The 26,847-nt window shown below is 37.6% G+C and overlaps 1 protein-coding gene across 8 annotated transcripts in view; it reads right to left on the reverse strand.

Moving 5' to 3' along the window:
- Window positions 1-26,847, reverse strand: part of MYOM1 (myomesin 1) — a 168,652-nt gene that overhangs the window by 15,566 nt on the left and 126,239 nt on the right. For all 8 annotated transcript variants that reach the window (XR_007455300.1, XR_007455299.1, XM_049619690.1 and 5 more), the window contains 11 exons: window positions 19,335-19,491; window positions 17,634-17,740; window positions 17,472-17,516; window positions 12,055-12,191; window positions 9,777-9,921; window positions 8,995-9,054; window positions 8,632-8,699; window positions 5,228-5,341; window positions 4,445-4,532; window positions 3,273-3,311; window positions 3,077-3,182 (listed from right to left, as the gene is read on the reverse strand). Coding sequence is in view for 6 of the 8 variants with exons in the window: in XM_049619690.1 (XP_049475647.1) it covers window positions 3,077-3,182; window positions 3,273-3,311; window positions 4,445-4,532; window positions 5,228-5,341; window positions 8,632-8,699; window positions 8,995-9,054; window positions 9,777-9,921; window positions 12,055-12,191; window positions 17,472-17,516; window positions 17,634-17,740; window positions 19,335-19,491 (1,066 nt within the window). In the remaining 2 variants the exon portion in view is untranslated. The remainder of the gene's footprint in view (window positions 1-3,076; window positions 3,183-3,272; window positions 3,312-4,444; window positions 4,533-5,227; window positions 5,342-8,631; window positions 8,700-8,994; window positions 9,055-9,776; window positions 9,922-12,054; window positions 12,192-17,471; window positions 17,517-17,633; window positions 17,741-19,334; window positions 19,492-26,847) is intronic.

Genomic DNA, 26,847 nt, shown 5'->3' on the forward strand with positions numbered 1-26,847 from the left:
CTTGGATTCCAAGGTCCAGGGCGGCGGTGAGGGTAGGGGGTCTGACAGTCTGTACATTTAACTCCCAACAGCAGTGTGGGGCCCTAGCTGATTGCAACGCCAATACTTCTCAGTGGTATTAATGATCTTTGTTTTTGCTTGGGTTTATTTGTAGGGCTAAGAGAATCTTTAAAGTGAAAAGGCCAAACTCCATGTTATATTACAGCATATTTCACGCAGATGGTCTACGGCTATAAATCAGATTTTACAAAATAATTAAAAACAGACTTAAGGAGGTTCATCTGTGGCTGAAATCTATTGACATGTACGTGGTTACAAAGCTATTTAAAACATATGTAAATATGTACTTGGTAGGAAGGCCTAGAGTAAATGAAAAGCAGAATCTCTGCCAAAATGAATGAGGCACTTTCTCTGTCCCTGAACGTGAGTTTCTCTAAATTCTGTAGTAGGTCATGAGCAGACACATACATTGCATTCTTTACAAGAGAATGAAAGCAAATAGAACCCTTTGCTTTGTGATCTGATGGCCTAGACATGTTACTGTTATAAATGAGGTAAGAGAGGTAGAGGTAGATATACTCTCAATGATGCTAAAAGAAACTTTATGAAGAGTTTGTAAACACAAGAGGAAATAAGAAAAAAAGGCACAAAACTACTTAATGATAGCAACAATTATGCATAGAGAAAAGACTGGAAGTACACCAAAAAGTTTACCCTATGGCTAAGAAAACTAGAGATGATATCATATTATAAACTCTTTCTAATATGTAATCTGATATTATGTGTATTTTCTAAAAGAAGCAATGTGTTATGTTTGTAGTTGTAATAAATAAAATGAACTTTAAAAACAGAAAAACAAAAATCACGACTAAAAAAGTTTCAGCTTTCAAATAAACATTCACAGCATTTTTCTTATACACTACATTCTTTAAAAGCTATTAAAAGTTAAACTGCCATAAAATGAACAGTAATGGAGCCCCTCTGCACCCACAGACTTGAGTCTGAGCAATATATATGTCTTAGACAGTTAGAAAGATAGATAGTCCTCTGGTTTGCTATAATAAATCTGTTTGAAATCTCTAATCTCTGACCAACATGCATAACACCTTACATTTGTAAAGCCCTTCACGGTTTACAAAGTGCCATAACTTTCATTCTCTCATTGGGTCCATCAGTATTATGAGATAAAACAGGTATTATTGTTGTTATTTCATATGAGAGAAACCTGACATTTCAGAAAATTAAATGACTGGCCTAAGAATCAAAGGAAGATAGGAGCCAAGTCAAGACTAAAGCCCATTTCAACGTTTTTTTTCCTGTTATGCCGCATATTTACATAAAGACAGTGAAGACAATGAGTCCTTGATTCCTGAATCTTTCATAGGTACCCGGGTACATAAAACAGTCATTCAGCTGACTAGACTGAATAGAGTCAGAGGTTTATGTCTTGCTAGTCTAACAGGAGTTTCCTCAAAACTGAATGCTCTCATTTTTGTGAACAAGTAATTCTTTTAAAGATGATGTAAAGCCTTTTGATTGATGATTCAGTTAATTTATCTTCTCTTATTCTTCAGACTGATATATTAGGATGTCCTAGCTGTCACAGAGGAATTTCCTAGAATTTGATCTATTTTAACTTATAATTACTTTCCTAAAATGTTCTGAAAGAAATAGAACAAAGGAATGAAACCCCAGGCGTTCAAATTGGAATTTTACTCCTTCTCTTCCCACCCCCACGCCCCCCACCCCCGCTCTGTTTTTTTAAGAACTCAGGAAATGAATAAGAATACGAATAAAAACTGTGTTCTATATCACAATAAAGTCATTTTTAAAGAAAACACAAATGACTGTTTTGTGGGACCCAGCTCTGGTTAAATGTTCCATCTACACTTTTAAAGCAACACGAACACAGAGTAGTGCCAGGATGAGGGGCTCTGGAGCCAGGCTGTCTGGGCTCAGTTCTCCATCTACCACTTAGTCGTGTGGCCTCAGGCAAATCACCTCCCTGAACCTGAGCTTCCTCATCACCGAGTGAGAATTACTTGCTTCCTAGAGTTGTGAATATTAACTGAATTCATACATGGAAAGGGCGTGGAGCAGTGACCAGCATGTTATAAACACCCACTGTAGGGAAGATAAACACTGTTGTGCGCCCCTTCCCAAGGCTGCCACAGTGACCTACTGCCCAGTGGGGCTGCTAAGGAGGTCTGCATCCAAAGAGTGGACTGAAGGGGACTGTACCCCATCAGATGTCTATGCTAGGCTGCAGTTCTCTTTCAGCTCAGGAAATTTCAAGGACGGGCAGAGGTTGAGGTCACGGCCAAAAGTATAATGGGGAGCTGGTTTGACTTAGAAACCTACTTCAGCTCTTAGAATCCCAGAGGTGAACTTGAGTTCACCTATAACACCACAGAGGACCCTGGGATTAGAACAGATATGCAGGCTCAGTCTAGCTCAAACACACATTCTGAAAGTAATCGCAAATCCCCAAAGCCTTCCAGGGGTGGATGAGAAACAAGTTAATGCCCAACTATGCCGACTGCTATCAACGCTAACAACAAACTCAGGCACTCCACTGGGTCAGGTTTCTTTGGCGAATGGCTATTCATTCAAATAACAGGAAATTTGGTGCCTCTTGGTGCATGCTGCTTCAGTTTTGTTCTAGACCATAGCAGGGGTTAGCTGCAGGTAGAGAGGGAAGAATCAGAATTTGGATCTGGATGCCCGGCAAAGCAGAGGTAGCCCAAGGTCTACCGTCTGGAGGTGGAGGTTGCATTATAGAGACGTGTATGGATTATGATAGTTCCCAAATCACAAAGACAGGTGATTTTAGCCATCACTGGCCTCTCCATGTATGTGTTGAGGGAAAGTGCTAACCTTGTCCTAAGGGAATTGTGGGGGTGCTTGTATCCTACACACATCAACGTCAGACCTGAGAAGTAAGAAGGCTCCTTACAGAAGAGGAACAGAGGGTTGCTGTTGCCCTCCTCCTGCCCCCTGCCATGCGCACGTGCACCCACACACACATACATGGAGAAAGAGTTTCTACAGGGCAGTTAAATTCCCACTTACTTACTTGTGGGACCAGTTAACTTTCAGATCATCCAGATAGTAAGTAACAAAAGAGTACAGCCGTATGCCCTCGGCTGTGCTCTGGATTTTCAGGTCTGTAGCAGACAAAGCTGAAAGAGGAAAACAGCATATTTCATACAGCTGTAAGCCTAACCAGGAGCATAATGAAGCATTGTCACGGGGAGACCATTTTAACTTACCTATTGTCTTACATACTTCAGTCATTAGTTCTTTAAAGGCTGTGGATAGAGAGTCACAGACAGAACTTTAGCATAAAAATGCTCACTAAGGTCAAATCTCAAATTGTTAGTAGCATGTGTTGTCAACATTATCCTGCCTGGTGAAGGGTGTTGGCCATAAGGTGAATTTGCTGACCAAATGAGAATAAGTACTCTTTGAGGGAATAATACTTTAATTTGTATCAACTTTTAAAAGGTCCCTGCTCTTATTTTGATATTTTTCCCCCTCTAATTCTTTGTAACTATATATACATTCTAGAGAAAGCCACCGTGAGATTTCCAGGAAGGTTCTTGGCTTTAGGATTCTCTTCTTCTTAAATCCCAAGAAGTCTTAGTTTACCTAAGAGGAAGTTTTCTCATCTGTGCCATCAACTCATAGTGAATTAACCATCCAGGCTCCCTGATATTTCTCAGCCTTATAATGCTTTTTGCCAATAAGCACATTTAGTCTTGCCTCCACGAGGAGCAGGAAGGTGAAATCGAAGTCAGACTCACACTGTTTGTTAGTAATACTGTTAAAGATCTTTTCCAAGAACACACTTGGAAGTTTGGTGGTCACAGGTAGGTCTTTGTTATCATGATATATTTGTTCTTAGAAGTCTCTCAAAAATGGAAATTGCTTTCTTGCTCTGCTAATACCTGAGAGGTTTCACAGTTCACATATAAATCTTTCTTGCCACCTTTTAAGAGTGAACTATTTGGCGACATACTTTTCATTGAATTTTTTTTTAAGTGAACATCTTTTTAAAAAGTAAACCCAATGTGGGGCTTGAACTCACAACCCTGAGAGTAAGAGTCATATGCTCCTCTGACTGAGCCAGCCAGGCTCCCCTCACAGTAGTTCTTGATCCTGGAACATTTTTTATACGGTTGAAACAAAAATGATGCTTTATAATGAAAATGGAACCCTAGGGGACTATGGACTACAAATTCTCTGAACGCCTAAAGTACACTTTTGATATCCACGAAGACTAAACGTGAAGTATTTTTGAATAAAACAGTCGTTCACTCTGCTGGAGTTTCAATTAAAACAAAACCTGTGGACAAACACAGCAGGACTTCAGCCTTACTCACCAGTCTGGTAACCTGTACACAGAACACACAAAATGGACCCCCCCAGTTGGTGGACTGACCTTCATCCACAAGCTTCAGTCTGCTCTTATCTTTTCCTCTGTCGTCTTTCAGGATAACTTCATAAATCCCAGCATCTTTCTTGGAAAACTAAGGGGGGGATGGATACACCACACTGCAGCTTCCAGCAGCCTCAGAGTACCGTGTTTGCACTCTTAAGGTCCTCTGGTTTATAGAACTGCCATCAAATCACACATTAAACAAGCATCTGGCTATGTGAGCAATGAGGAGTTCACAGACGAACGTGTCCATCATCATTTCACCAGCTAGCGGTCCTGATTTTTCACCCTCTAGGGCTATGAAGTCCTTATTCTTTACTTTTCCTTCATATTAAAAACTAATGATCACATATATTTGAAAGATATGGCCTTTTAGACGAAAAAGGAGGTAAAACCCTATACTTACATGAATACTACGCCTGATGTCTCTGTACTTTGAGGGAACAAGTTATCATGAGGCTTAAGAGCAAACCAAAAAGAATCTACTTAATTGCCTTGCCCCTCACCCATCTATGAAAAGAAGTAGCTTAGAGAGGCCAGAGTTGTGGTGTCTAACCAATATTGGTTGGATATCTGACAAATCCATGCATTATCACAAAGTGAGAGTTTTTGTGTTCCTACGGTTTGTTTATTTTTGGGGTGATGTCAAGGGAGGGATCTTTGGAGCAGCTAGAAGTAAGGTACTACAAATGCCTGGAGTTAAGGAATACAGAATCTTATCTCTGTTTTTAGAAGAATGTAGGGTACAGAACTAATAAATTACATTTCACATTTATAGTCACCTACCTCTGTTATAAGCAGTGTACATATGCCATCCTTAAAGTCATGCTTTTCATCCACTGATATCTCTCTTTCATCTTTGTACCACACAATATGAGTCTCCTTCTTAATATTTGCCACCTGGAAGAAAAGCCATAATTATACTTCTTGAAGTAAGGGAGTGTTGCTCTTACAAAACTAGTTTCTAATGTAGCATTGGAAAGAAGAAATGCATGAAATTAGAAGACATAGATTTCTTTTTTTTCAAAAATTTTTAATGTTTATTTATTTTTGAGAGAGAGAAAGAGAGAAAGAGAGAGCAAGCGAGCATGAGCAGGGGAGGGGCAAAGAGAGGGGGAGACATAGAATGTGAAGTAGGCTCCAGACTCTGAACTGTCAAAACAGAGCCTGACACGGGGCTCGAGCCCATGAGCCTTGAGACCATGTCCTGAGCCAAAGTCAAACACTTAACTGACTGAGCCACCCAGGCACTCCAGAAGGCATAGATATCTGAAGGGATCAATTGAAAGCAATTTTAATTGGTAAAGAGTTTAGAATAAAATGGATACAAATGAATAAACCTAAATCAATAGCACCTATTTCTAGCAGTAAAAATTGACTTTAAGATTGTCTGGTGGACAGAAAAGAATAGATATGTACATGTTAACATGTATACTTAAATAAAATAAATAATAAATATCTGAAAACCATAGAAGACACATCCCATCACATTAAAATATAGCCTGTGTCACAAAAACAAATGGCTTTATCAAAACAACAGAATGAGTAAGCCCCAATGTATATCTAAATATTTTTAAAAAGATGACTGAAGCTTTGCAAAGAAGTGTGGAAGGGAAGTATGTTTGTGAAAACATTTTTTAATTAAAATGTTTTTAGTTTTGTTGAGATAAAATTGACATACAATGTGTAAGTTTAAGGTATATAGCATATTGATTTGATATATGTATATATTGTGAATTGATTCTCACAGTAAGTTTAGTTAAAAACCATCAAGTATGGTTTAGTAAATTAATTGCTTAGCAATTTTGAGGAAACTCATTTAAATCCTATATCCATACATCATAACATCATAAGTTTCAAACTCGTACAGTTAAAGGGATCTTGACCTTTATCTACAATGTTTGCATTTTCTACAAAGAAGACTATATTCTTGTATTTCTGGTGTAATTAATATTGTTTCAAAAGTAAAGACTTCATACAAATCAAGAGAACAATCCTTAAGACCCCACTGAACAACTGAAGAAATGCACACACAATTCCCCAAAGAGGAAATATAACTATATAACAAACTATATAACAAACAGATGAAGAAAATGGTGGTGTGGATTCCTGCAGGAGAGGAGTGCCCAGCTCTGCCTTGCAGGCACGCTGGGGTTCTTGTCCTATATTCTTTTGAGTAGACTAGTTCCAAATGGGGTCCATGATAGTCTCATGAGTCTGAATGTTTAGTTACACATACTCCATTAACTACAATGAATATATAAATTGCTAAATGCGCCTAAACTGCTCTAATAATGAAACAAAGAGCTATGGGAAGACAGAGGAAGGTTCATTCTACCTGCACAAAGAAGGAAAAGGTCTTACAGAAAAGATGACTAAGCTGGGACTAGAGAAAAGATTTTGTCGGAGAAGCTGAGACAGCATAAGGAACAGGCACTGGAACAGCATAAGTACATAATGTATGAATATCTAGATTCTATTTTTAGGCTTCCGTGGTTGTTCAGAATCTGGGCAAGGGGCTGATTCTCCTGAGGAAAGCCATCAGAACAGGACACCGGAGCTCACATCCCAAAAGGCTAGTACAACAGGAAGCAGGATAGATGTGTGGGCCCCTGGGAAAGGGTGGTTTGCGGGGTGGGCAGTTGTGGAGGAGAAAGTGAGCCAGGGGCTGTATGGCAGTGGACAGCCAGGAGGAGAGAGAGGGTTTTGGCTGCTGCCTGAGAAACTGCTTTTAGGAAGCTTTGCCATTTCCATTGAGACTAAAGCCTAGAATTTAATTTTCAGACACCTTTCTGGGAGACTGATGTTTCTGTAACTTTCATCAGACTTAGAAGAGACGGGAGCGCTTGGGTTCTGGCTTTGCTAGTGCCAAATGCCAGACCCATGCTTCTACTTGGAGCCACTGTCTGCTGTCATGACCTTTACACTCCGACCTCATCCAGCAGTTCCCTGTCCAAAACATTTTGGTGACTCACTCGGCTGAACACACCATGTGCCAAGGTATAAAATGATTAAGGGTGTGATATGGCCTTTTTTCCCCTAAATCTTTCCCAAGGCCTAATGAGAGCTGTACACTCTTCATCAAACCTCTCCCCTCCTGGCAGCATGCTGGTTCCAGAACCAGCCTCTGAGCTAGCCAATACTCAAAGGAATTGTTGCACCAGTCACAGAATATAGATACGAAATTGCTAAATTTCCAGGGAAGGACAGTGTATCTAGAATGATCGTGGAATAGATCTACTAGTTAGAATGCACATTTGGCCTGAAACAAAGACCATGTGAGATTCTTCTGAGATTAATAATTTTTAAAGAGTTGGGAGTGGGGAGGGAAGAATGAATAGGCAGAGCACAGAGGCTTTTTGCTTTTTAGGGCAGTGAAAAAACTCTGAATGATGCTACAATGGTGGATACAAGTCATTACATATTTGTCCAAACCCATAGCATATATAATGTCAAGAGTGAACCCTAATGTCAACTATGGACTTTGGGTGATTATCATGTGTCAGTGTAGGATCATCAATTGTAGCAAATGTGCAACTCTGGTGGGGGACGTAACGTAGGTGGAGGCTGTACATTTGTGCGGACAGGGCGGGGTATATGGGAAATATCTATATCTTCCCTACAATTTTGCTGTGAACCTAAAATTGTTCTAAAAAATGTAAAGTCTTGGGGCACCTGGGTGGCTCAGTCAGCTAAGCAACCCACCTCAGCTCAGGTCATGATTCATGGCTTGTGAGTTTGAGCCCCGTGTCGGGCTCTATGCTGACAGCTCAGAGCCTGGAGCCTGCTTCAGATTCTGTGTCTCCCTCTCTCTCTGCCCCTCCCTACTTATACTTTGTCTCTGTCTCTCTCTCTCTCAAAAATAAAATAAACATTAAAAAGCTTTAAAAAAAAACCCCACAAAGTCTTAAAAAAAGAAAAGAAGAGCCAGTCCTTATTAGCTAAGGTGTAATGAATAGGAGCCATCATCTTGTCTTCCCATATTTTTATGTTGTTTTATCTTATTTTATGTTTCATTTTACTTTATGCTTCTTACCAACCAATGATTACAGTAACATTCAACAGTAAGAATGTGTCACTTAGCATTTTGGTTCAAATGGAGGAGATGAAAAATTGATCTTCCTTTTCTCACATTCTATTTTATCTTTATTTCCCTTATATCAAATATTAAAAACTTATCTACTTCTTACCTTGCATTTCAATAGGACATTACATTCACCAGTCACTTCCCAGCTCAAATACTCAGCAAAATGAGGACCTATAAAATTTTAATGACATCAGTAATCACCCTATTAACCACAAATGCAAAATCAAAGCTCATTCTTAAATTCTAAAGCGATACATGTGTGAAGTGATATTTTAAAATTCAAGATTAATTTTCAAATATTTAAATGGATACATATTTAATAATAAATATTTTCAATTGTTTTTTATTTACCAGGGCATTATTAACATAAGCAAAAATGATGCATTTTAACTTGTTATGGAAATAATCTTGGAATATTTTGTTCAAGAAATTGAAGTTATTCTTTTTACTCACTGCCCATTTTTACCTTGTTTCCTGATCCATTCTTGCCGCTGGAATTCAGCTTCTTTCTGGAGCTTTTTATAAACTAAAGATTGAAAAATAAAGAAGTATGAAACTGAGTTGAGTGGTATAAATGTATATGCCAGTCACCGTGCTAAGTGATTTGTACTCATTATTATAACGCTCATACATCATGACCCCCTATTTGTTGTAAGTCTTCATGATGAAGAAGTAGGCTTAGAAAGGTTAAGTAACTTGTTTAAGGTCATTGCGCTAGGAAATAGTGAAGCAGTATCGGAAGTTGCAAATGTAGAGATCTGGCCAACCTTCCCAAATGCCACACTTGCTAAATGCCACATTTTACATCTTGGTGGTTTCTACAGTGGCTTATGGCAGCTGACATATAATCTAGTTCTAAAGTATGACTAATTGATTTGGCATACACTACTTTTGCATATTTTTCTTCTTAAGTAATTTAAAGTAAGTACACAATATAAGGTAGGAGCATCGTTCCTGAGATACATATACAGACTTGGCTGTGTTGCAATCTCCTTCACTGGAGAATTTTAGTAATAAATACTTGTTTATATATGAGATGACTGAACTGCAGTCTTCCTTGTGGGCTAAGGATAAATCTGGTGTCTATGAAATGAAGTACTATGGAAAGTATTAACTGAAAATTGGATTCCAATTTTGAAATACAAGAAGCAATTCCTACTGCCTTCCACGTGACTACTTTTGTGCCATGGGTGTTTGCATTGAAGGGAGCAGGGAAATCTTTCAGCTGATGTTTCACAGAATTCGTACCATCTCCAATGAGAACAAGAGTAGAATGGCCAACTGCTTTTCCATCTTGAAGCTGGAAAGTGTATGTGCCCTCATCCTCATCCTGTAGCTTTTCCATGAACATTTCAATTATGCCAGTGTTTCGGTCAACATGCATCTTATATTTCTTCAGTGTGAAAAGGAAAACAGAAATCAGTGAGCTAGATATGATGAGGATGCCTGATAGAATAAACACAAACTCCAAAGAATCATAATGTTAACACAATTTCTTGTTCACACTTTTTTTAGATGCAAGCTTTCAAAATCTTGTGCCCAGGAAAAGGAAAACATTACATGGAATAGATGACCTTGACCAGAAATGATTACTAAAATCTCTGAAATTTAATTTTTTAAATACAAATAAAGTTTTATTATCCCAAGTCACAAATTTTGTCAAAAACGTGTTTTTAGATTCCCATTTTACCTTCCAGATTACATTAGCTTCAATTAGCAGAACAATGCAAAAAATAGGCAGCATGCAGACGTATTTTGGCTCATTCATGATTATATCCCTAGCATCTTGTACATGCGTGGTATATAGCAGGCAATTAATAAATATCTGCTGAATTAACATGTGAATAAAAATGCTTCCAAAGCATTTGAAGTCCATTTGTTCTTAATAAACTGAAATTGCCCTACTGAACTGTGCTTATTTTATCATACTACTTAGGCAACTTCTTTTCAATGTAAAAATAAATCTTAGCTCTGGCATACAAGCACAAGTTCTATAATGGATTGGAATTAATAAATTTCTCCTATAACTTGTCACAGAATGAAGGCTCACGTCTGGGATCAACTCTGTGCTGCAATTCATGTCCTAGAGCTTCCCCTGAAGGAAGCCAGTCTCCAACTGAGACCACATTCTTGCTTAGCTGTCATCTACCTTAGCTTGTTTCCCTAATCCCCACTCCTGAGAGTACTCTCCCATAAATCAATTGGAAGAGAAACTTATTTCAGACTGTCCTTCTAAGGAACTTAGCCTAAGACAGTAATTTCCACCCAATGAAATAGTGTAAGAACTAATTTCGATGACAATGGGCAGGTCTCCAAGTTCAGGGTACGTATGTGTATGTGGGCAACAACATGAAAGTGTGTGCGAACACATGAAGGGAGTGTGTCTATGTGCACGTATGCATGAGTGGTCAGAGGGTGATGCCAACGCTGCTTTTCCTTCCCCTCCATTGGTCAGGTGATGAGCACACAGTCAATGAGAATATTCGGAAAACAGGGAGAAGATGGGCCACAGTGGACTCTGTGTGACCTATTCGGGCTCTACACACAGTTGTTAAATGAGTTGAAAAGAAATACATTACATATTCTTTTGCTATTTATGTGAGTCATTCTCCCCTTCACTAACGAATTCTGAAACGTTTTAAAAACATATCTTGATGAAAGGAGAACAGGTTGTTAATATTGGCCAGAAGTCACACTTCTCTCCCATCTTCTGAGTCTCTCATTCATACCCGTGATAGCACAGGTAAAAGCCAGAGCTCCTAAACCCAAATTCTTCAGTACCACTGAGTGCTGGCCTGATCCTGGCTCTACTGATATCTAGGGAGGACAAATAAAGTGCAGATGTTGTAACTCTGTCTATGGAAACTATGTGTTGAAAGCAAAGCAAAGAGTAGATATACACAACTACCTATGTAAATAAGATATCAATAGACATACACACACAGAAGTGTAGAATCAGACCAAGAAGTATAAACCGATATGTGTATTACAAAACTGTAAGAATTTGTGATTCTTCTGAGTCTTTAAACTTTTTCTTACAATAAAAATGTATTGCATTTTAACCAGAAGACCAATGAAAGATATTTTTACTGTAATTTTTTCTGAGCCATCAGAATAATAGAAGCCATTTCTTCCCCCGTGAAGAACCAAGTTCCTGTTGGAGTTTCTGATGGGAGTATGTGAGTTTAGTTAAGCGTTCTTGCTCCTCTGACTTCTCAGGAGAGCAGCTCCATTTGCACGGGTAACAATACTTCTTGGTTTGCCTGGGACAGTTTTGGTTCGATTGTTGTCCTGGAAAAATTATTACTGGAACCCTCTTTCATTCTCAAAAGTGTCCCAGTTTCGATAATATGATATAGTCAATCTATATTTTCCTCTCCTTTTTTTTTTTTTTTACATATGAAATGACTTAAACCCCACCACTCCATGCTCAGTGGTTTTCATGACAACTTACCCGCATCTTAGTAGGGCTTCCTCAGTACATTCTACAGTGATAAGTTTAGAATCTAAAAAGCGTAAAACATACCGGCCCTTCAAAAATCTCCTTGTCGTTAAATATGTAGGTGACCTTGGTGTTGGCAGATAGCTTCTCAGCCTGCATCCAGAACCGAACCTGGCCTTTCTCCAAAATTTCAACTGCCAACTCTGACTTAACTGGAACAACTATGCACAATAAAAATAAAAATAGCAATTTTATTGGTAACCAATTGTATTGATACAGATTTTTCAGTGAAAAAAACACTCAACAGAAATGACAATATAGCACCTTGCTTCTGGCAAAGCCTGGAGGCAGTACGAAAGTTGTAGAGAAAGAACGATATTCAGCGATGGAAGACCTGGATTCTAATCCTGCTGCCACATTGGGCAGGTCATTCCCCTTCTCTGAGTCATAGATGTCTCAACCGTAAAAATGAGGAAGATGAACTTACCTCCAGGGTTCCTTCAGCTAACCTGTGTGACTCTCTACTGTAGCTTTGTTTAGGTTTATTTAGGGACAATAACAAAGTGTGATGAAATAGCCTTGGGCTGGCCCCAGGAGATCTGGAGCCTAGTCCAATGTCAATGTCAGCAACTAACAAACTGTGTGATATTAGGCAGATTACTTCACATATCTGGACCTCAGTTGACTTGTTTATAAATGAAGGGGATTGAACTGAATGTCCTAAAGGGTCAAGATAGTTTCCAGCACCAACATTCTATAATCTCAATTGCTTCAAAATATTGGGAAAGGAGTTAAATTTTATTTTTTTCAACAACTTAACTCTCTGTGGACATTCTTTCAAATGTTTTTAAAGATGAATTTTAAAACAGAATTAATTTTGATTATATATATAAGATGAACCAGCTTATCATTTAAACTCTATTCATCCCATTGGTATACCAGTTCATTTAAGTTCTTAGACTAGGCAAAATTTCAGAGGCAAATACTTGAGTCACTATTGAGAAGGTATATTAAAATATGGCATGGCTTATCTCATAAAGAAAGTGAAGAAATCATATGATATCTCTGATTTATACCTGTATCGCTTCAGCCATTTAAGTCTGAATGAAATTTCAGTCTTTGGCTGATATCTCTCAAAGACCATTTTCTAAACTTCTTGTAACTTGAAAGTGTTCTTTATAAAGGCTCTTGCAACCAATGGTTTTGTATCAGAGGTGACTCCAGGGCAAACTTTGTGGAAAAGCATGGTTGTTTCTCAAAGTTTAATAGTCCTTCACTTCCTTTAGGGGAAATCATCACCCTTTGCTTTCTCTAAACTGTTCTCAAACTAACCTGAAAAGTTCAACACATGCTACATTTTAAATTGTAAGCTTCCCAAACTTGTATGAAATGTATATCAATATTTCTTTGTACTTATCCTAAAACTATCCTTTCTAAGCTTAAGGGATGCCTATCATTTGCACTATTCCATAGTCACTGTAAAACTCAGTTACAGATTTGTTCCAATGCAGAACTATAAGGAGGCTCAGATGTTATCTACTGAGGGGTGTCCACGATGGGTAGAAAATGGGCTCTGGTGTCACACCATGCCCTTGGACAGTTATCTCCTCTAAAACCTTGCATTCCTCACTTGCTAACATGGATATTATCTGCCTCATAAGACCACCAAGAAGAGTAAATATCATACCAGAAGACACTAAGACACTGTGAATAATGACCAGTGCTCAAGAAATGTTAGTTCTTTCTCTCTTAATTTACTGATGAAAAAAGTGACCTCCAGGAAAGGTTAGTAACAAATCTGAGTAGCAGAGCTGAGACCAGGGCTATGCCCTCGATTCTGTGCTCCTCCTCGTCCTGGATGTCCACTCTGAAGAACACTAGTGGTTTTCCAGTGTGAACATGTCTGAGTAAGGCACCATGGACAGACTCTAGGCTTGTGAGAGCAGAAGCTAAGCTTTCTCGCTACAGAACACTCCTGCTTGCTACTAGTAACTCTTAAGGGGAATGGAAAGTATAATCTGTCCTAGAAAAGTCTGGAGACCTTGTTCTGGGAAATCTAATACATGAGTGATGAGGTTATCTAAGAGGGCCAGAGTGGTGGTGGGAAAGGGCATGCCCTCCTGGAAGTTTCAAGCTCCCTTAATATTCACGGTACTCTCTGAGTAATAGGAAAATCACCAGAGGAAACACTGGCCACCAGTAATTGCCAGAGAGGGTGTGGTGGCAAACAGCAGGTGCACACACAGTAACAGTTCATGTCCTGGTTAGTGACAGACTACTTGGGCTTAACCACGGGTATCCGCTGTGTACCTGTGGTCTAGTTACCTAATCTCTCTGGGCCTCATAGTATACATCTCTACAATTAAATCACCTTAGAACTGAAACTTTTCAGGTCATTGTGGAGTTTAAATGATATACTCCATTTAAGCACCCTATAAATACGCTGGCATATAATAAGTGCTCTATAAATTTGGCTATTAATATTTTTGTACCTCTTTCTTCTTCCAGTCAATTCAACAAAACCCTACAACTACCCCTGATAAAATATAATACACTGATACCTAAAAGGACATACCAAATAGATATAAGTGATGTGTATGTGCTTGCATATACCTGCACACATAGGTACACATGGGATAATAACCAAGAGATATTATGCAAGCCATTGGCAATACTGAAGTATACCTTCCATCATCTCCCTCATAATACCTTGAAATCTTTGGAGAATAAAGTAAGTTTCTCTCAAGTAGGTTGCCTCTGTATACTGCATCTTAATATCAAAGCTGGTAAGACCCACTAGGCTGTTTTCTGTTTTTAGTTTTATACATATTTTTTTTCTTCTTCTCAGTCCTAAATTTCTTTAGGCTCTTTTCTCTGGCAGTTAATTTCCTCCAGCAAAATATCTGGGTTTTTTTGTATGTTTAAGGCATATGTTTAGTGGTTTTCAAAATATTTTTGAAAACAGCTTAAAGTAGGAGAATTTACTGTGCCAAGGGCTAAAGGAACACCATACTCTTTTTTCACATTCGGTAAGAAGTAAGACCCATTTAAAACTTCACAAAATCTCAAGAAAAGACTTAATTATGTGTCAACATTTACCAGAAGGAAGTGGGCATAAATTGAGAAACTAGATATGCTACTTTGACCCTATCATCAGATCTCTGAAAATATTCATGTAGTGGCCAAGCTGATCTAGTAGTGGTGGGGGAAGAAAAGTGTGGGAGCTGTATTATTTAAAATGCTGCTTCGAGGCACTTGGGTGCCTCAGTTGGCTGAGTGTCCAACTCTTGAGTTTGGCTCAGGTCATGATCCCAGGGTTATGGGATTGAGCCCTGCATCTGGCTCTGTGCTGATCTTGGAGCCTACTTAAGATTCTTTCTCTCTTGCCCCCTCTCTAACACTTATGTGCTATCTCTCTCTGTCTAAAAATAAAATAAAATAAAATAAAATAAAATAAAATAAAATAAAATGCTGCTTCAATGGGCTAAGCAAATCACCCTTGGGTTGGGAGATCTGATACTTGAATGTCAGAGTTTTTAACACATCCTTGAGTTCTCTCTCTCTGCCTACCCAATGCCATACCAGGGCTCTAATAAAAAGGGAACCTCAGTTTGCTACTATTCTCTCCCCTAGAACCAGTAATTCGAGTGATTATGTTTATGCAAAATAAAATATCTCAGCATCCATGACAGCGACATTGGGCAATTACTGCCTCCAAGTGCATAAGATCACTGAACTACAGGGAGGCTTGGGCACCTCCAATTCAACACTAACACCCAATATTGTCTCATCTCCATCCTTTAAGCTAAATGTAAATGTCGTTTGGATCAGCTGTTGCCCAGATGCTTTGCCAATGTTTATTGTCTAACTAGATAAGTGGAAGCTGCTGTTTGTCTCCATTTCTACCAATGTTTGAAAGTAGACCATGATCACTAATGGTCAGCACAGTGACCCTCTCCTTTACTCCCTACTTCACAGCCCTGGGGACATGAAGGGAGAGCATCCTGTACAGCTTGTAGAAAATCTTCTACAAGTGGGTTTTTTGAGGATCACTATTCTACTTCAATTAGTATTTATGTTTTTCCTGAAGAGCTCAAGGATCAACCAATACTATATTATCTCTCACAACATCTCTATACAGTAGGTGCTATAAACTATTACAACAGCCCTTGCTAGTAAAGATACTAAGTAAGGCACAGGGAAATTAAAATGAGTTTCCCAGATTCATAGACTGGGTCAAAAGTACTGAATAGGAGAGTACAGGCCAAATATCTACCTTCCATACAATTAAAAAATGATAATAACTTTTAAGACACCATGGTATTACTTTTCCAGTTTCATAGTGAATAAGCATACAGACAAAAAATGGTTCTCTCCCAGAATTCAGAAAGTCTGTATCCTACTTTCACACCCCATAAGCATGTTGCTGTGCTGCTTTGTTGAACAAATGTGGTTTTGAACCACTAAGGCCAATAGTCACCAACACTCAGCCTCACAATGGAACAAGCATTCCTTGGTAATGGAAAAGAAGTCGGATAATTGGTTCCAGAGCAGTGTTTGTTTTTTAATCATAGCCTTCACTGGGACTTTCAGGAAAGCTTCAGACCTTCCTCCTAGAAAAATGCACATATACAAACATGCAAGGTTTTGTCTATGGTCTGGGATCACGGTATAATTTCCTGAGTTCCTGAAAATTCTGTATTAGTAAAGGAATTATATTTTAGGGACCAAACAGTAAAAAAAAAAAAAAAAAAAAAAATCCTGGTTTAAAAGAGTGAGTGTGGATTATCAGTCCCTAATTGTTTTCTCAAATTCTAGGGTATAACTTTCTAGATAATCCCCTAGTTTGGTCAATAGATATAAGTGGCAAGAGATCTTATCAGGCCAATGGAACTTTCCGGGTGTCATTTCACACTTCTTTCTCTTCTTTTAGGTGTCAACTGAAAAATTTAATCTTTTATGTGGAAAGTGCTTTATTGAAGAGTTTGTAGATAGTGCAGAGAGATTCTTTTTCCAACTAAGGCATCTTTACCTTATTTTCCAGGAGTTTAAAATGGTAGATAATGTCTTTAGATTATCTTTAATTAGAGGTATGATTCTTCTATTATGTGCTGACATTAAATTGCTCAGGAAGAGGTTGGTTTGCCTAAAAAACATGCGAATTAATGTATCCAGAATTATATAATATATAGGGTTCCAAAACACATAGGCAAAAGGTGAAGAACTTGATTATTCAGCTGTTACACCTACGTAACCTGACACTTCACTATGTCACAGAGCATATGACATTTTTTCTATGTTAGTATTTGTATCTGTTTAGAACAATGGCAAAGATAAAAGCAGCACTTCTGGAAAGTGCATTTGTAGCTACCAGTCTATATTCCATTGTGTGTTCTCAAGAGCCTCTTGTCTTGACCCTGTCAGAGTTGTCTTCTGACCTATTCCAGAAGTCACCACTTAGCAGGATTGCTAAACTCTGTGAATGTACTGCGGACACTTACTTGGAAACTTGTGTTCTTGGCTGAGAGCTAGTAAACGTTTCAACTCTGTAGGGAGAAAAAAAAGAACAATTAAACTACTAAAACAAAACTCACCTGATCCCAGAGGATCATTGGTGAATCAGAGCAGCATTAGACTTATGAATGGATTGATTTTAAGCTTACCGTCCTCGTCTATCAGGTAGCTTGACGCTATCCCATCCGTGTCTGTTACATCGCAGGAGTAAATACCTATGTCTTCCGTCCCAAGGTCCTTGAAGGTCATTTTCGTCCTGCAGAACAGAATACTCTTGTTAAGAAGGGAGGCTGTCCAGGGTCTGTGGGCTGGCGTCCTGTACTGTCTCCAGGTGATTACCTATGCGACTTCCTTCATTGGGAGCACTTGCTCCTAACTCCCCTACTGACCTAAAACCTGCACATTCCTGCAGCTTCTGGGAAGACTTTCCTGACCTCCTCCTGGGGCTGCGAGGATGACAGGTGGACAGGAGTGGGGAGCTGGTACAAACCTCCCATCCCCAAGCTATGTTGCATATCAATGCCCATCTCCCAGAAAGATATTTTTAACTGATCAGCCCTTGCTGGGGGAAACTAAAAAAACATTTTCCTCCACAGGGCAGAACTTTCTGTTGACAACTCCAAGTGCCCCTCTTATGTTAGTTAACCTCTGAACTTTCCTTTTTGAGGTTATCATACTGTATTGGTATTACCTATTTTATTATACGTATGCCTCCACTATATAGTCATTGTGCCTTTAGGGACGAGATATGTTTTATTTTCTGTTGTGTCTCCCAGCATCCAATAGTTTTCTGACACATAATATGTGCTTAGTAAATATTTGTGGAATGAATAAATGAATGGGTCAATGGTTTAGTTCACTGTGTTTTCTAACTTTGGTGAGTGATGTTGCTACTCATTGTCTAAGATCAGCCAAACATAAATGTGAGCCAAGTGCACAAATTGGAAGAAAAAATGTATAGTTTGATTGCCTTTTCTTTAATCAGATTTATGTTTTACTTCAAGGACTTTATAGCATGCTGATGGAAAAATGTCTTTTAGTTATATTCAATATGTCCTTGTCATCCTCCAACAAAATTACTATTTCTTTATTTTTGAGATATTTTGGGCGTCTTTGTAATAAAAATAATACTTAAAAGCATTTTGCTTTACCAAATGCAATCCAATATGGTTGGAACCAAAAAAATATAAAACTTGCCAAACAAGGCAAAGTAAAAAGAAAACTTAAAATCTTGGATGTGAAAGAAGTAATTGATCACAAAATTAATCTTCGATCTCTCCCATTTTATAGAAAAAGAAATTGGAGGCCCATGGAACTTCAAAGCTACCCCAGGTCACAGAGCTGGCCCCTGGTAGGGCTAGGGCTAGAACTCATCTGTCCTCTGCTTTCCAAACAAGGTTCATTCCAGTGTATTATTATGTCATTCTTAAGTGGGGGTGAAAAAAACAGACGAGATTATACCTATTTCGTTTAATTCACTATAACTTGAATCAGCAAGCAGCAAGTTCTTCCTTGCTCCCTCCCCATAAGCATCCTCACCATTACTTTAAGATTATAAAGTTTCATAAAATAATGAAAAGCATCATTAAAGCTGACTTTTAAAATGTCAATTAAGGCTTTTCCAACATCGCAAATTTGATAACATATAAGAAAGCTTTTTAAATGAAATAATATGAAAGCAGGATTGTTATTTTTTAAGGTTGACGTTATTACTTTTTACATGACCAAATATAAAATATTTGTGATTTCATCCCCTTATGCCAAGTATTTGAGATAGAAAGCAAAGCGCTTAACTTCACTCTCCTATCATTAAAGGAAACCCATTTAATTTTGATTGAAATGGTACATACTTGTTGCCTTTGCTCTCAACGTCTAATCGTGGAGAGCCCTCAGTGGATACATAATCTTTGGACCAGTTGAACTGAGAATTTGGAGTCATCTGATCACATTCAAAATTCAATGAAATTACGCCATCATCATCCACATTTACAACAACCTCTTTGGTTCCTAGAAGATCCAAAACAAGGCACTGATTATTTCCTAATAGAAATCAACAAAGTGAGAATTCCTTACTTTGGGATCCATTACTTTAGCCTTCAAGCAGGGCCTTGAGCCTGTGCAAGAGAAAAGACCCAACTGCTCACTATGGATGGACAAGCCTGCATCCTGCTGTACAATTCAACTTCTATACTGCAACATGGAATTTAATTAATGTGCCATATTTTTCAGGTAGAGACACCACCAGTCTAGGGCTGAATAAAAATTGGTTGATGTGACTTAAAGTACAGTTATAGGAGCAAGTTGGTCATAATAAGGAGGACAAGGCAGCCCTGGGCAAAAGGAAAGTTGAATGATCCTTGTTAGGACTGAATTGATGACTTTTGCTTCAATAACACCCATATCCAGCTATTCATCAGGAAAGGATAGATAATAGATAAAGAAACCAAAGGGGAGAAACAGAGGTGGTAAAAATTGCCTATAGTTACATGATTAAAGTTTGTAAATCATTTAAAAAATGATGAAATACATGGAAACTTGTTCTGTTTATCAAGTAAGCATATATAAATCTAAAGATGCCCCTCTAGATTAGAATGACAGCAATCTAGACATGACTGTTATTGAACTGTATGGAAATTTAAATGGAAATTAATTTCAAGAGATCCAGATGTTTCAAGAAGATTGGTTTTTAGCTTTTAAAAGAAAACAATTCAGTTAGTGTTTTGAGTTCTTATGTTTTTATGAGTTATAATAAATTGCACCTGCATCTAATCTGGTGATTCAAAGAGTTTGTATAGCACATAAAACATTCACATCTATGCATAAATCCAGTTTGAAAGGTAAAATGCTCTTCTCAAATTGACACTCATTCAGTTACCAGTCTAAACTCAGTTTGTTTCCATATGTTAGAAAAAATATATTCAATCTGAGAAAGGTACAGGTTTGTTTTTTTTAAAGCATTAAAAGGGGCACCTGGGTGGGTTAGTCTGTTAAGTGTCTGACTCTTGACTTTGGCTCCTCAGGTCACGATCTCACAGTTCATGGGTTCGAACCCCTCATCAGGCTCTGCGCTGATGGTGTGGAGTCTGTGTGGGATTCTCTCTCTCTCTGACCCTCCCCTGCTCTCTCTTAAAATAAATAAATAAACTTAAAAAGAAAGCATTAAAAAAGTCTTCCAATAGATACTGCCAAAAGACTGAAGTTTTTCTCTCTAAATTGTAAGAAGTCAGCATCCTGGCTTACTGTGCAGTAAAACTTGTCAGGGGGAAAAAATTGCAAAACTCCTCCCAGGGGAAGGCCAAAAGAAAATGAGTGCCCAAACTGTGCATGGCAACATGAAGATCTTGGTTCCTAAGCCAGGCAGTTGATTTAATTTGTGTCCTTACTGATGGCAGTGTGTGCTTCAATTATAAATTCCCAAAAAGTGATTTTTAACACATGGAATAGCTAGAGAAGACTACTTCTAGTGATTTTTAAAATTACTTTTTAAAAAACAAACAGAGGGCTATTTTCATATTTGGCTATAAACTGAAATAATGATCAAATAAAGACTTAATTATATTTAAGTGAAACGTCCCCCATGTATTACTTCTAAAGGGCTGAGTCTACTCTACTGAAAGTTGCAGACCATATTTTAGTTCTACTCCTGATAACATATGATGAATCCTTACCATCCATTATTGTATAACAAATAGTGAGAAAGTTCTCTCATTAAAACTTAAGAAAAGACTAACACCTAAGAGTGTGGAGGTTGAGGCAGTGTTAGAATACACGGCATGGTTGAGTCACAGAGAGAGTACAAATAAGAAAATTTCTGTATATCTGTGTTGTTATGAAGAGGAAAGAAATGACAGAGGTTGACTAAACCTTCCTTGCTATTTGCATAATATCTATTTTGGAGGCATGATGGATTATTCATATTAATCATTCATTGTCTGATCTGTAATCCCTTTTAAAAGGAAGTGAATCATCCATATGCTTGCTGTTTATTATACTAGAGGCATGATTTAAGTTTACAACAGAAAAAAATATTGCTTAGGTCAAGAATTGTGAGGTTTGTTTTTATTAAAGTGAAAGATTTTACTTCATTGCAAAGGAGTTACAAAACTGAAAGAATATGAATAGTATATAATTAGCTTAGCTGTTTTCTCAATTCCACAGCTAGCCTTTGTGCAGTAACACTTCATCCATCTGGAACCCTGCCCAAAACCAAGAAGTAAGGAAAACAAGCCCCTAAGTGGCAGTGCTGATGTGACAAAGTCCACACACTAGTATTCCTGAACACTCACTGGAGAATTCTGTAGATCGTCACTTGGAATCTGTTTAAACTTCACTTCGAGAAAGTTGGTTGGTTGGTTTCTGTCAGCAGATTAAACCCCCAAAGCACAGGGAAGCAAAAAACTACTCTCAGCAGGTACACTGAGAATAAGGAAAATGACAGCAAGAGAGGAGGCAGAAAACATAAATGGAGGCATAAAGGCATATTTAAAGAGGGACAAATGGCTCCTCACTCCTTAATGACATCATTGTATTCCAACACTGTACAATAAATAAGGTTGATCTTGATGGCCCTGAGTCACACCGAAAGAGGTAAATAAGATTCAGTACACTGCATCCAAGGTTGAAAAGTACATACTAAAATGTCCAATCTATTTCAAAAGACTTTTTATCAAAGAGTTTTAGAATGTATTTTCAAATCTTAATGCTTCAGCAGTAAATTCTCAGGTAAATAGAACAACCGGGAATTTAAAACAATAATTTGTTCAGGTTTTTTTTTTATTGAGGAAAATTTAGTCTATAACATATAAGTTTCACAGATGGCTAACAGACACATGAAATGATGCTCAACATCACTCGTCATCAGGGAAATACAAATGAAAACCATGATGAGATATCACCTCACACCTGTCAGAATGGCTAAAATTAATAACACAGGAAACAACAGATGTTGGTGAGGATGTGGAGAAAGGGGAACCCTCTTGCACTGTTAGTGCAAATGCAAACTGGTGCAGCCACTCTGCAGAACAGTATGGAGGTTCCTCAAAAAGTCAAAAATAGAACTACCCTGTGACCCAGCAATTGCATTACTAGGTATTTACCTAAAGAATAAAAAAGTACTGATTTGAAGGGACACATGCACCTTGACATTTACAGAAGCATTATCAACAATAGCCAAGGTATGGAAAAAGCCCAAATGTCCATTGACTGATGAATAAATATAGAAGATGTGGTGTATATATACAATGGAATATTACTCAGCCATCAAAAAGAATGAAATCTTGCCATTTGCCACAACATGGATGGAGCTAGAATTCTCCAGTGAGTGTTCAGGAATACTAGTGTGTGGACTTTGTATCATGCTAAGTGAAACAAGTCAGTCAGAGAAAGACAAATACCATAGGTTTCACTCATATGTGGAATTTAAGAAATAAGACAGATGGACATAGTGGAAGGAGGAAAAGAGGAGAGGGAGGAAAACCGTAAGAGATACTTAACTACAGAGAACAAACTGAGGGTTGATGGAGGGGAGGACAACAGGGGATGGGCTAAATGGGTGATGAGTATTAAGGAGGGCACTTATTGTGATAAGCACTGGGTGTTCTATGTAGGTGATGAATCACTAAATTCTACTCCTGAAACCAGTATTACACTATATGTTAACTAAATAGAATAAGTAAAAACTTGACACAAACAAATAAAAACTGCTGAGAACCAGACTTTAAAAGAAAGGAAGGAAGGAAGGAAGGAAGGAAGGAAGGAAGGAAGGAATAAAGAAAGATTATAAAAGGTTCAGGTATGTAACACAAATTTAATATCTGTATGTAGTACAAAGGGATCACCACTAAAAGTCTAGTTACCATCCATCACCATGCAATTGATCCCCTCTACTCATTTTTCCCACCCCCACCCCTGTTCCCCTCTGGTAATCTCCAATTCATCTTCTGTACTATGAGTTTGCTTTTGTTTTGTTTGTTCATTTAAGTTTTTAGATTCCATATGAGTGATATCATATATCTGTCTTTCTCCATCTGACTGACTTCACTAAGCATAATATCTTTGAGGTCCACCCATGTTGTCACCAATGACAATATTGCATTATTTTTATGGATGAGTAGTACTCAATTGTATATATATACCACATCTTCTTTACCCATTTATCTATCAGTGGACATTTAGGCTGTTTCCATTTCTTGGCTATTATAAATAATGCTGCAAAGAACAAAGGGATGATTATATTTTTTTCAAATCAGTGTTTTTGTATTCTTTGGACAAATACCCAGAAGTTGAAGAGCTGGATTATATGGTAGCTCTATTCTTAATTTTTTAAAGGAATTTTCCATATTTTCTTTTCCACAGTGGCTGTACCAATTTACATTTCCACAGTGTTTGAGGGTTCTCTTTTCTCCATGTCCTCTCCAACATCATTATTTCTTGTCTTTTTGATAATAGCCATTCTAACCATTGTGAAGTGATATCACATTACTGTTTTGATTTGCATTTCCCTACTAATTAGTGATGTTGAACATCTTTTAATGTGCATGTTGGCCATCTATATGTCTTTGGACAAATGTCTAGTGTATTCAGATCCTCTGCCCATTTTTAAAAATATTTTTAAGTAATCTTTACACCCAGTGTGGGGCTTGAGCTTACAACCCTGAGATCAAGAGTCACAAGCTCCACCAACTGAGCCAGCCAGGTACCCCTCTGTCCATTTTTTAAATCAAGTTGCTTGTTTTTTGTTGTTGAATTGTATGAATTCTTTGTATGTTTTGAATATTAATCCCTTGTCAGATACATGGTTTGCAAAAATCTTCTCCCATTCAGTATGTTGCCTTTTTGTTTCGATGATGGTTTCTTTCACTAGCAGATTTTTAGCTTAATGTAATCATTTTTTTTTCTTTTTTGGCTTTTGTTTCCCTTGTCTTTGGAGTCAGATCCACAAAAACATTGCTAAGACCAATATCGAGGATCTTACTGCCTATTTCCTTCCATGAATTGTATGGTTTCAGGTCTTGCGTCCACATCTTTAATCCATTTTGAGTTAATTTTTTGTATGGTGTAAGATAGTGATCTAGTTTCATTCTTTTATGTGTGGCTGTCCATTTCTCCCAACACCACTTATTGAAGATATTCTCCTTTTTCCATTGCATGTTCTTGTCTCCTTTGTTGTAAATTAATTATCCATATATGTGTGAGTTTATTTCTGCACTCTCAATTCTGTTCCATTGGTCTGTGTGTCTGTTTTTATGCTGATACCATACTGTTTTGATTCCTATAGCTTTGTAGTATTTTTGAAATCAGGGAGCATAATATCTCCAAGTTTGTTCCCCTTTCTCAAGACTGCTTTAGTTATTTTGTATTTTTGTGGTTCCATGCAAATTTTAGGATTACTAGTTCTAGTTCTAGTTCTGTGAAAAAGTGCCATTGTAACTTTGATAGGGAATGCACTGAATCTGTAGATTGATTTGGGTAGTATGGACATTTTAACAATATTAATTCTTCCAATCCATGAACATGGTATATCCATTTGTCTGTTTCATCTTCAATTTTTTTCAATATCTTAAAGCTTTCAGAGTATAGGTCTTTTACCTCTTTAGTTAAATTTTTCCTGGGTATTTTTTATTCCCTTTTTTTAATGTTTTTTTATTTTTGAGAGAGAGAGACAAAGTGCAAGTGGGGGAGGGACAGAGAGAGAGGGAGGCATAGAATCCAAAGCAGGCTGCAGGTTCTGAGCTGTCAGCATAGAGCCTGACAGGGGCTCGAACTCATAAGCTGTGAGATGATGACCTGAGCTGAAGTTGGATGTTTAACCAACTGAGCCACCCAGGCACCCCTTAATGCAATTGTAAAAGGGACTGTTTTCTAAATTTTTTGTTCTGATAATTTATTAGTGTATAGAAACACCACAGATTTCTGTATGTTGATTTTGTATCCTGCTACTTTACTGAATTCATTTACTAGCTCTAACAGTTGTGTGTGTGTGTGTGTGTGTGTGTGTGTGTGTGTAGTCTTGTGGGTTTTCTATGTATAGTATCATGTTATTTACAGACAGTGACAGTTTTACTTCTTCCTTTATAATTTGGATGCCTTTTATTTCTTTTTCTTGCTGTAGCTAGGATGCCAACTACTATATTGAATAAAACTGGTGAGGGTGAGAATCCTGGTCTTATTCCTGATCTTAGAGGAAAAGCTTTTAGCTTTTCACCATGGAGTATAATGTTAACTGAAAGCTTGTCATATATGGCCTTTATTATGTTGAAGTACATTCTAATCTATACTCACTTTGTTAAAAGCTTTTATCATAAATGGATGTTGAATTTTGCCAGATGTTTTTTTTTGCACCTGTTGAGATGGTCATATATTTTTTTATCCTTTATTTCGTCAGTGTGGTGCATCATGTTTATTGATTTGTGGGTTTTGAACCATCCTCATATCCCTGGAATAAATCCTACTAGATCACGGTGGATGATTCCTTTTAATGTATTGTTGAACTTGGTTTGCTAAGGATTTTTGTTTAGGATTTTTGCATCAATGTTCATCAATAATATGGGGCTGTAATTTTCTTTTTCTGTGGTGTTATCTGGTCTTGGGATCAAGTAATGCTGGCCTCATAAAATAAATTTGGAAGTGTTCCCTCCTCTTCAATTTTTTGGAAGAGTTTGAGAAGGATAGGTATCAAATCTTTGAATATTTGAAAGAACTCACCAGTGAAGCTGTTCTGGCCTGGACTTCTGTTTGTTGGGAGGTTTTTGATAACTGATTCAATTTTCTTACTAGTAATTAGTATATTTTTTATAGCTTCATGAATCAGTCTTGTATGGAAGATTGTATGTTTAGAGGAATTTGTCTATTTCTTCTAGGTGGCCCTCTATGTTGGTGTATTATTTTTCATAGTCTCTTATGATCCTTCATATTTCTGTGGTGTCAGTTGTAACTTCTTCTAATTTTGATTTCTAATTTTGTTATTTTTCCCTTCATGAGCATAGTGAAAGATTTGTCAGTTTTGTTTACTTTTTCAAAGAATCAGCTCTAAGTTTCACTAATCTTCTGTATTTTTTTCCTAGTCTCTATTTCATTTATTTCCATTCTGATCTTTACCATTCCCTTCCTTGTACTTACTTTACGCTTTGTTTGTTCTTTTTCTAGCTCCTTTGGGTGTAAAGTTAGATTGTTTATTTGAGATTTTTCTTGTTTCTTGAGGTAGACCTATATTGCTAAGGTATTCCCTCTTAGAGCCATTTTTGCTGCATCCCCAAGGTTTTGGTATGTAATTTCTGGTTTCACTTGTCCCTAGGTTTTTTTTTAATATCTGCTTTGATTATTTTGATGACCCAGTGGTTGTTCAGTAGCATGTTGTTTAATCCC

Source organism: Panthera uncia (assembly GCF_023721935.1).
Source record: "Panthera uncia isolate 11264 chromosome D3 unlocalized genomic scaffold, Puncia_PCG_1.0 HiC_scaffold_8, whole genome shotgun sequence".
NCBI classification, from domain to species: Eukaryota; Metazoa; Chordata; class Mammalia; order Carnivora; family Felidae; genus Panthera; species Panthera uncia.